General features: G+C 33.1%; 1 protein-coding gene and 1 long non-coding RNA gene across 2 annotated transcripts; one reads left to right on the top strand and one right to left on the bottom strand.

Moving 5' to 3' along the window:
* The first annotated feature begins 535 nt into the window (after positions 1 to 535).
* Positions 536 to 3609, top strand: LOC146954080 (uncharacterized). The gene is made up of 2 exons (XR_015011779.1): positions 536 to 882; positions 3076 to 3609. It is a non-coding gene; the product is annotated as an uncharacterized LOC146954080 (long non-coding RNA).
* A 658-nt stretch (positions 3610 to 4267) lies between these two features.
* On the bottom strand, positions 4268 to 9568 carry LOC146954079 (NAD(P)-linked oxidoreductase superfamily protein). The gene is made up of 8 exons (XM_085713837.1): positions 9291 to 9568; positions 8163 to 8258; positions 7354 to 7437; positions 6915 to 7075; positions 6491 to 6608; positions 5981 to 6116; positions 5029 to 5207; positions 4268 to 4767 (listed from the first exon to the last, which is right to left on the bottom strand). The coding sequence occupies exons 1-8, from the start codon at positions 9516 to 9518 to the stop codon at positions 4528 to 4530; spliced, it is 1242 nt and encodes a 413-aa protein (XP_085569963.1). The 5' UTR covers positions 9519 to 9568; the 3' UTR covers positions 4268 to 4527.
* Positions 9569 to 11860: the final 2292 nt, after the last annotated feature.

Genomic DNA, 11860 nt, shown 5'->3' with positions numbered 1-11860 from the left:
TTTTTTTTGTTTCTTTTGTTTTGGGTATCAAGTGTAAATTTGGTTATGATTATTTTTTGGTTTTGGTTGATTTTTTTCTATGCGTTGAAAGAAAATGATTAAGGTTATGTACAAAAATGGACTTATGAGTTTTTTAGTTTGAGATTTTTTTCAATAAAATCTGGATTGCTAGGTTTTTTTGTTTGAGATTTTTTCAATAAAATCTGGATTGCTAGGTTTATATAACGAAAATATGAGTTTATTTATAAGTTTGATGAGTTTTCAATTCTTTTAATAAAAAAGGATAAAGATGTTGATATTTTATAACATAAAGAGTTAACTTCAAAAAAAAAAGATGAATGATGAAAATATTACATGAAATTAAATTAAGAGTCGAATTGTGTAATTTAAAAAAAAAAAAAAACTGAAGGAAAAAAAAACTAGTTTACATGTACTAAGATGAAAACTGAGAGGCTTTAGTAGCAATGTTGGGGTTTAATTTAGTAGCAATGTGGGGGTTTAATGAGCAATTATCTTCTACCCAAGCTATATTTCGTTGTGATCCATAATCAGTTTCTTCAGTTTACGAGCCTTATAAGACATCTAGGTTAAGACGCCGTCACACACAGTACTCACCTTTTCTCGTTGCAACTCTCAAAACCCTACCATTCTGACGCTGTTCACTCACTCAACAGCTCCCTACAAATGAGTAATACCAAAAGCCACTACTCAGTTGTTATTTCCCTTTCACATCATATGGACAGGAAAAGGTCAGAACTTTCTACCATGAGTTTTGCCTATTCTCTGTTCAACAAAATTCGTAAGGTGGGATATCATCAGCCTGATGTGGTAACCTTCAATACACTTTTGAAAGGTCTTTGTCTTAACGGTGATACTAATCGTGTGAGTAAACTCATTGCAAGTTTTTCTCAAAAAAATTTCATCTAAGATCAATATAGTTATATGGACGCTTTGTCGACCAATTGAACGATTTTGTACTGTCGACCAATTGAACGATTTTGTATCAAATTGTAGATCCGATAATGTAACACTATTATTGATTGTATGTTCAAAAATACATTTGTGAATCATTTTGTGAATTATAGTATGAAATGATTATCGAGTGAATTTTTATTGCTTGGTTGAATGAAATGATCTTGATAAATATCAACCCAAATGTTTATAGCATACTGAATATTGTTTTTGTATCTTGATAGTGCGTTTTTGTATCTTGAAACTGTGAAAGAAGCTGCTGTGATAGTGAGAGAAAAAAATATTGAAACTAATGTTGTTGGGTACTGTCTACAATATGATATAAAGCGGATAAGGCCAAAAATATGTTTATGGCCGTAAGGAGAGTAATGTTTATTGTTCACGACTATGTAAGATTAAAATAGTGGAGCAAATCATGAACCTCTTATTGTTCACGACTACAATATCATAATTAATGGATTATATTAGATTAAAATAGTGGATGAAATCGTGAACCTCTTTGAAGAAATGTATTCCAAAAATATGATTTCTTATACGATAACGTACAACAATCATATATATGACTTGTGCAAATGAGGGAAAATCTGTCATCGCTTACAATTCATTATTACATTGTGCAAAATTTATCATCTTGACAAGACAATTGTGTTAGTCAAGAAAATTAAAGACCAAGACATTCAACCTGATTTGTACACATAATATGCTTATTAATGGTTTGTCAAAGGTGTAAGACTTGAAGATGCACAATAAGTTTTTTGAGAACTTTTGACTAAAGATGTCGTAAAGTATACGCCTATGATCAATGGGGGGCTTTGTAAAGAGGGTTTATTTGAAGAAGCATTTACCTTGCTGTCAAAAATTTCATGCTTCTATGTTGTGTATTTGGTTTTATAGTAGTTATATAAATCTTACCTTTATGAATAATATCACGTAGATCAGATCTTACAAGTGGTCAAGATATTGAAAATAAGCATGCCTCCAAGTTCATGACTTGGACAGGTATGCTTACTTTCAACGGATTCTAACAATTTCATGCTTCGCCTTTCTTTCGGTAACTTTCTAGACGCATGGTGTCTTGATTAGATGAAAATGCAAATAGCAGATAGTCTGGAAGTTGTTACAGGAGGACAGTTAGCTCTTAACAACTTATTACGTGAAAGGTCAATCATTCTTACCATTGTTATGTTTTCTCTGTCCTATAACTCATCACCTTTGGGAACCAAGACATATACATACTTGAAAGGATTGGTAGAGGTGTTGTTATTGAGATCAAGAACTTCAAGATGGTTAAGCTAGCCAAATGAATCAGGAAATTCCTCATCAACTTTAGGTCTAGAGTTTTATGCTCCGAAGAAAGTTATACTAAGATTGGTGAACCAAGTATTGCAACACGTCTGCCTGCCATATGTTGGTGGCAGTGATATAGCACCTACACTCGATTGTTGCAGCGGTTTCATACAAGCTACCAAGAGCAACACATGCAGCTGCATTATTATTAAAGGCAGAGATGACTCTGATATAAATTTCATCTTCACTAATGAATGTAACTTATGCAAGTCTGCCATGTTCCATTTTCCATACAATGATCTACAATCTCTCATTCATAACTTGTTATAGCAACACTCTTTGAAATTAGAGAGTATCTAAGACTGCCAATGTTGGTATCATTTTGAAATTATCTCTTGTTGTTTCAATGCATGAAAGTTAAAAAATACTTGAGGTCCTATTTTATTATAAGAATTTATGTTTGAGGTCCTATTTTACTGCCAAGGGTTCATTTGTTTTGTTTAGGATTAGACGATCTGCAACCTTCCATTTGTATTTGAATTTAAGCAGTAGTAGAATGCAAGTACAATGTTTTGTTTCTGATTATTGACAACTAAATTAATTTCAATGATGGACTCTTTATTTGATCCTAACTTAGTAATAAAATGAAGAGAAACTATATAATTGCATACTTCATCTCTGTTAATGATCGATGTGCGGCTTTAACTATTTAAACCACATGATTTCAATTTAACATTTTTCATTGTTAGTAAGCTTTTGCTCTTTGTTAGGAACCAAAACCAGCTCAATCCTATTCAAATCTGCTCTAATGTGCAGTAACAGGGGGCCAATTGGAGTTCTGTACAGATACACAGAGGTAGAGTCAGTTCCGAAGCAGCAAACAGCAACAGATTGCGTTGCAGTAGGCCTGATCCGGGAGTATTGAAGTGTAATGTTGATGCAGGTTTTCATCGGTCTATAAACATGACAAGTTATGGCTGCTGTATCCATGGATGTGATGGAGAATTTATTATGCCACTGTCAGGATGGTTTAATCTGAAGCTATCTATTCATGAAAGTGAGGTCCTTAGCTTGGGATTTAACAATGTTATCTTTGAATGTGACTCAGATTTTGGTTCCATTGTTTCTAGTATTAGAAGAATTTTAGCTTCAAATCACAACATTGATGTTAAGTTTATTCGACGTCAAGCAAACATGTTTGCTCTCATTCTTTGTCTAAAGCAGCCATATGCTAGTCGTCAAGTTTATGCTTTTGCTCCTAAATGATGAGTTGAATTTGCTTTGTTTAAAAAAAAAATTGTAAGTGCTTTGTTTGTGCAGGAATGAGAAATTTGGAGATAATTTCATTGTCATCTCAGTCTGTTTCATAATTATCAATGGATTTACATGGTGCTCTATTTAGGTAGTTCCAATAACTTTAGCTATGGAATGGTTTGAGGCTACAGACTCAACATACATAATGCAATTGGATCCTTGTTCCTTGACATTTGGATCCTTTGTTGAAGCAGAACCTTTGTCAAATTCAGGAACTAATTGAATTGTTCAGTATATCTTAGTTTTCGTATAAAAATATACTGTTCTCTTTGTTGGTTTTTAAAATGCAGGTAATAAGAACACTATTCATTGGACTTATAACTCGGTTGTTATCTTATACTAGATGTTGACCCGCACGCTGTGCAGGGAAGTTGAAAAGTTAGCTACAACTAAACTAAAATTTGGTTAATATCAGTTGTCTTTTGATTAGTGAACATAAGTGTGTGAAAATCAAACATACAATAAACATTTCTTACATAAATTAAAAATGTGGTTAGATTGTTTTAACCAAACTCTAAAATGTTTCTATAATGGTAACTTGCAGAGATTGTTTCGGTCAAAAAAAAAAATGGTAACTTGCAGAGACTCCAAACAGGAAATCAATGTGATCAGAATGGGAGATAATACTTATAAATAATCATGAATTCAAATGAGCAAGGTTGTTCCATATTGGCACACATGAGTCATTCCCAAATTTGAAAGAAATTGGAACTAAAATATATTTTTATTCAATGTCAAAGCAACTATTCTCACATATTGTTTTGTCAATCAAATAAATAGTAGTGTTATTTGTATAAATTCATGTGATCATTGACAAATAACTCAACATGGGTTATTCAATACCCAGTTTGTACGGCCGCATAACGTTTTCGTAAGTACTCATGTATTGATTCAATATGTATCTATCCATGGAACTGATATAAGAATATCCCGAAAAATTCAAAGGTATAGTCTTTAAAGGATGCTAGGATCTTTGTATCTCTTGAAGATAGCTTCAATTCCTGTCATGACTTCTGCTGGTAAAGGCCGTTCAGTTGTTGTAAAAGCATCAATGTCTTCTTTTAGTTGGTCCACAGATGTTGCACCGATAATTGAACTCGCCATGAATGGACGATCTCTCACAAATCCAAGCGCGAGCTGAACAGGAGTTAAACCATGTTTCTTGGCCAACTCAAGATACTTAATAGTTGCTTCCTGAAAACCAAACATGAAAAAATAAAGGAAAATTCTTAATTGGTTATCTTGTTAACCATGGTTTAGAGTATGGTCTGAACCAGTGTTATAATAACCAAACTGAACTGGATGGTTCAGTTATTTGAGCAGTTCAATTGCGGTTTTGTCCGAGTGGTTTAAAGTCATTGAACCTGACCCAGAAGTCATGCTGGTACGATGTCTAATTCGGTTTTGAAAAAGACGGTCAAAACATTAAATACAAGAACTAGAATTATTTCTTACCCGTGAAAGTGATTGGTTATATCTTTCCATGTAGCCAGGGAAGAGATTCAGTCTTCCACTTTTTGCAGCTTTAGAATTTATATCTATATATTTTCCAGAGAGTGTTCCGCCGCCTAGTGGGGAATAGGATAGCAAGCCAATGTTGCAATTCTTTGGATGGCAAACTTCCACGAGATCAACTGCAAAAACATCAAACCAACTAAGAACATGAAGAAGCTTAAAACTTCACACCCGCTAACTTAGGGTCATGGTGCACTTGTGACTATTTTTGCAAATTTCTTAATGGAAAAAGATGAATTTACCCCACTCCAAGTTAGGGTTCAACTGGACTCTGAACATGAATCATACGAAAAACACAATCACGTTAACATTTGACAGAATATTAGATGAAAAGAAATAAACCATACACTAAAAGTTTACGGATCACATTGGACGTTTTTGAAGTTTAAGGACCAAAGTGCATATGAATATGATCCCAAGTTTGAAGGATAAATTGGACTTTTAGCTAAAAATTCCCCAAAAGCAGGAGAATGTATGCCTATAAATTGCTGATTGTGAGAACCCTTGTAAGATAAAGAAACTCAATACACCTATTTCTCTTGCCACCTTCAACCTTGCACCTCTGGCAACTAAAATCCTAAACCATGTTATCTGTAATCATTTGTTTAACAACAAGTCTTCATTGATACAGCATAGTATAACTGTTAACATGAGAGACCAAGTATTCAAAGATCTACAGGAAAGCCTTTTTTATTTTGGACTCTCTAGGTTCAATAATGTAATACTTTTAAAACTTGGGGTGCAATGCGTTTTTCGACGAAAAGTAGCATTTTGATTCAACACGAATCATATACTATAAGGACAACAGGAGCTGCAGCTTTACATCCAGCAATACAGAATTAAGTGATAAATGAATGAGATCTGATCCACGTCAGAAAAGAACTGTACTTACCTTCAAAACGACTTCTTACAAGCAAGCTATAGCTGTTCTGGATACTGACAATCTTTGGAAGTCCCTCAACTTTAGCTGCATGGACGAATTCCATCACCCCATATGAAGTCTCATTTGAAACACCTATGTAACGTACCTGATGCATGCAAAAATACAAAGAAACTGAATCACATACACATGTACAAGAAGGTCGTGAGTTTATGCTAATTGACGTGTGGCATATGATAGCTTATCTTTATTCACAGACTTATGAATCACAAGGACGTGTAACATTTGCAACATACATAATAAAAAATACAACAAAATGTTGTAAAATGATCTTATATTTTGTAATTACTATTAGTACAGATTGAAGGTTACAACTTAAAAGTAAATATCACATGATTTCAGTTTGAGCAAATATATAGCAAATACAAAGTACTCCTCGGCTTCTCTAAGTCAAAACAAAAACAAATTATCAAAACTGCTTTATGAATATAGAAAAGATAAAGCATGTTAGGAATAGGTCACCTTTCCTTCATTGATAAGTTCTTGAAAAGCTTGCAACTGTTCAACAAACGGCACACTAGGCCGCCATTTTGAAGGATCATAGGAATATTCACCAAACAATGCAACGTAGCGATCTGGCCTATAATGAAAGCAGAAAATCATATATTCATATTCATAAATTAATAGTTCAAAAACAAGTTTAGCCTGGTTCATCATCACTATTTCTAACTTTTGATTCCTAATACAATAAAAATCACATTTTTTAACAATGCATGTTTGACTTAAGTTTTAAAACTACATTTACATGTACTCAAGTCAGATACACCACCGATACAACAACAACAGCAACAACCAAACATTATCCTACTAAGTCATATACACCACCAATGAAAGTAACAAATAAAATAATAAGCGACATATCAAAGCTTATATGCTGTAAACTCACCAATGAATTTGCAACAAATCAATATAATCAATCCCAAGACGCTTAAGGCTTTTCTCCACACTTTCTTTGATATTTGCCGCATCAACCCGCAAAATGTCTGCATTGTCGCGTAAGTAACTCGATCTCTCAGAATAACCGCAAACTTTTGTTGCTATGATAATCTATGCACAAAGAGGGTAGACAAATAGTTTCAAACTGATAGCTCAACAAAGCATGCTGTCAGTGAAATCAAAGACAACTGAAATCCAAATCTCAATCTAGCTTCAGGGTTAGCTCGTTCCTCGTTATATGTAGCAAAGTGTGCCAAAGTTCATGTTTTGATACCTTGTCGTTAAATGTACTTCAACTCAACTCGAAAACAATATATTAAAAGTTCCATAGGCCTAAAAAGAACATTAAAAATTACAATAGAATGAGTTGTAAGCTGAACAACTAATACCTTGTCACGAGATTGAGACTTCAGCCAGCTAGCAATATAGAGATCAGTTTTTCCTTGTGTCTCTTTCTTCATTGGAATCGGGTACTGCAAATTGTAAAACAGCAGTCATTTAATCAGAAACATATATTTCACTAGTTAATCCCATATGGCATGTAAAACACACAAGTAGATTGCAAGAATTGTGTGCAGGGATAACTTGGTTTAGCAAAACAAAAGTAGATTGCAAGAATAGAATTAGGTCAAGAGAGAATAAATCACTTAGGAAAAAAAACATAAAAATCGGTCACATAGGTTCAAACTTAAAAACAATCTAGTACTATGTGCTTGTAGTTGCATTTCCAACATTATAGAAGTGGCGAGAATGATACATAGGTAGCTTCACAATTCAAACCAAAGATATGAAAGCGGCAATAATGAGGCAAATAGAGTGTGTTGTGTGCTTCAGAACCACATATCCCGAAGGAGATTTGAACTCCATCCCTTGAGTTGAGGTTATAATACCAAGCTCTTACCACTGAGCAAACACCTCATTCACAAAAAATTTAACAATTAAATCTGAAACAAATTATGATTGGGTTCTTATTTATCCAAAGAGTGAAGCTTGCATATCATCAAATATCACATCTGAAACAGACTAATAAACTCGAGGGACTTAAAAACAAAATAACCATTACATCTAATCACAAAATTATAATTTTTTTTATACATAACAAACCAATCGAAATACTTGAATTTCATCAAGAGTTATTGTACAAGTGTAAAAATGAGATAGAACGAAGGAAATGCAGATTAAGATTTGAAGAACTTACAGCCTCAGCAGTATCAAGAGCATTAATGCCATTCTCAAATGCATAATTGAGTAAGTCATGAGATTCTTTTTCCGTGTTTTGCTCCCCAAACGTCATCTGAAACATTGCATCAATCAATCAACGACATGCTACCGTACGTAAATCATCACAGTGATCAATAGTAATAACAAGAAAAACAACAGTAGTAATATAGTAATAACCTATACATTTATATAAAAGGGATGCACAAAATTTGTGACTTTTTTTCAAATTTTACCCTTAATAACAATTTCAAAGAAAAAATATATGAAGAGAATAGTTGAAAATATGTGCACAGTTCATTGAATTTGACAACAATTTCATTCAAAATGCTAAAAAATAATTTGTTCCTTTTATTTTTACATTAATTTTTTTATTAAATCAAGATTGTTAAAGCCCCACATTGAATGAGATTGACCTAGACATAAGTTTATAAATGGGGACAATCATCACTTTACGAGCATTCTATTTTTTTTAAAAATTTGATATATGGTCCAAGAACCAACTAATCGGTGAACCAATCCTATCATCCACTAGCGAGGCCCAATTGAAGTCAGAGTAAAACTCTATATGAACTCGCCCAACAAAGGAATTGTTAGCACCTGGGGGATTCGAACTTGACACCTAAAGAGGCATACTCCTAGGCCAATCCCTGGGTTACATGCTGGTTTTTTGTTTTAAGGTTGATACTATGTTGTTTTGTTCCACTTCTAGAGGGCCCAAAATTAATTCTGGAGGTGTAAAATTGATTTCAACATGTTTGGTTGCTTTCGTGTAGAATTGATTTTGACTCCAGAATTGATTATACTTGAAACTAGGATTTTAAACTTTTGATTCTAAAATTCATTTTCACACAAATTTTTAGTTAACATTATTTTTGCAAAAATGTATACAAACAGACAACACTTTACTTTCAACTCACTTTCGGCATCAATTTTGCAGAATCAATTCACTCATAATCAATTTTTGTCACCATAGAACAAAACATGCACTAAGTTAGACAAGTTAGACTCAATAGGTGAGACTCTCAACAAAGATAACAAAACAATAACAAACAAAAGAATGATTAATAAGATGAAAATAGATAAATGTGAGAAGAAGTAAACTTACAGTACCAAGAGTGATTTCACTGATATTAAGATCAGAGTCACCAAGTTTCCGGTACTGCAATGGATTGTTGATGGCGGCACAAACAAGAGGCCTCACAGTTCTCGTCCTCCTCAAAATGCATCTTCTTCTACTTGTTGTTGAAAGTGTAGTATTGTTGAGAGACAGTGATTGTGTGAGAGAATGAGAAATGGCAACAACGTCGGAGGAGAAAGAGCAGACACCGGCCATGGCTTCTTAGCAGCTTATCTTTTACTACCACACAATACAAACACGTTGTTCAGTTTGCTGCCTCTGTTTATTGTTTGTTATAGACAGTTTCAACTTCCAACACCACACTCGTGCACATCGTTTTTGCCTCTTTTGTCATAACAAGTTAGTTTTGGTTAAATTGGCAGTCGGACCCCACCAAATGTAAATCACAGTTGGTCTTAATTATAAAAAAATTATTTTTTATGTTTATTAAAAAATAAAATAATTGATTTATTTGGTTTATATTATATATTAGATATATTGTTAGATTATGTGGCTCTAATTCTCCACTTTTACAAATCATTATGTTTGACTTACTTATGAGGTATGTTACTCTTGGATTTAATGTGCCTAATCATAATTTCCTTCCAATACGTGCCTACAATCTTTGACCAAGAGAAAACATGATTTTCTTCCAAGCTCCTACTCTAGATGGATGTGTATATATATATATATATATATATATATATATATATAGGTGTTTCTAATATACACACACTTAAAATATAGTTCGTGTTTGTTAGCATCATACACATTTTCACATGGACCAAAAAATCATTTCTCTTTCTTCAAAAACAACTAAATGTGGTGTCTCTTAAAGTAATTTTACAGAGTTTTTCTCTCTACTTGCCATAAGTAATGATTATTACGAAGAAAGAGAAAAATGTTCTCTCTCATGATGTTTTAATTGTGTGTGGCCAATAATATTTTTTTTTGGTGGTGCCAATAATAAAATATATTAAGCTACCATAAAAGAAAAGAAAAAACTTCAAAAAAAAAATAAAAGAAAAGAAAAAACTCTCATTTCTAAAAAAAAAAATGCTACGGTTAAATTTTTTGTTCAATTTTAATTGGGTTATTAGGGTGGCTTGTTTTCTTTTGACTCATGTCTTTTGATTAATTATGAAAGATGATTCTTAGTACTGAACGTCTAGCTAAAACATGGAAGATGTTCTAAAACTAAGTAAATAGAAACAATAATAAAGAGAAGGAGAAGAAGAGAGAATAGAGAGAAGTATTATTATTCTCTGATCTAGTTGAGAATGTTACAAATGAGCTCTATTTATAGGGAAATAGAATAGCTTATGGACTAAGCCCAATGATCTAGTAGTATAGCCCATTAACCCATTTGCTATTTGGACATCCACTATAATATTTATAACACTCCCCCTTGGATGTCCATCGAGGATATGCCTCATTAAAACCTTACTAAAATAAAACCCAGTGGGAAAAAATTATAGTGAAGGAAAAAGAGTACAATATCCTTTTGAGTGTGAACTGCCTCGTTAAAAACCTTACCAGGAAAACCCAATGGGACAAAACCTTGGTGAAGGAAAAAAGAGTGCAGGACACATTTATTTCTCCCCCTCATGAAGACAAATATACGGAGAAGACCAATTCTTAATACAAGTTTCTTAAAAACTTTACTTGGGAGTGACTTTGTAAAATCATCTGCAAGATTATCACACAAACAAACTTGTTGAATGCATATCACCATTCTTCTGAAGATCACTGGTGAAAAAGAATTTGGGAGAAATATGTTTTGTTTGGTCTCCTTTAATGTATCCTTCTTTCAACTGAGCAATACATGATGTATTATCTTCATAAATGATTGTTGCATCCATTCTTCCAGAAGATAAACCACAATTATTTTGTATATGTTGAATCAATGACCTTAATCAAACACATTCTCTACTTGCCTCGTGAAGTGCTAAAAGTTTTGCATGATTTGATGATGTTGCTGTTATGGTCTGATATACAGATCTCCATTAAATGGTTGTATCTCCACTTGTAAACAAGTAACCCGTTTGTGATCTACCATGATGAGGATTTGACAAATAACTTGCATCTCGAAGCTAACGAAGTACATGTTTGACTCCATTACAATGTCTTCGTGTAGGTGAAGAACTATATCTTGATAATAAATTGACAGAAAATGATATATCAGTACGTGTATAATTAGCAAGATACATCAATGCTTCTATTGCATTGAGATATGGTACTTCAGGACCAAGTAGTTCTTCTCCCGTCTTCTTGAGGTCTGAAAGGATCTTTCTCCACATCTATGGATCTTACAACCATTGGAGTAGACAATGGATGAGATTTGTCCATATCAACCTTTATATAACAAAATTTAAAATTTCTTCAGGAGTTCTAATAATATTTATACCATTATCATAAATTCAATTATAACAAGTTCATTTTCAAATCCTTAAGATGGCCAAATGATGTCATCTTTTCAATAGTTTTGATGGTATGTTTTATGCAAATGAAATCCTTCAGGGAGTTTCATATAATCATCACTATTAAGTGAGTGATAC

The sequence above is a fragment of the Medicago sativa genome, chromosome 1 (genome assembly GCF_051527215.1).
Source record: "Medicago sativa cultivar Bolivia chromosome 1, Bolivia_mono, whole genome shotgun sequence".
Lineage (NCBI taxonomy): Eukaryota > Viridiplantae > Streptophyta > Magnoliopsida > Fabales > Fabaceae > Medicago > Medicago sativa.
This window is presented reverse-complemented; position numbering and strand designations above follow the sequence as displayed.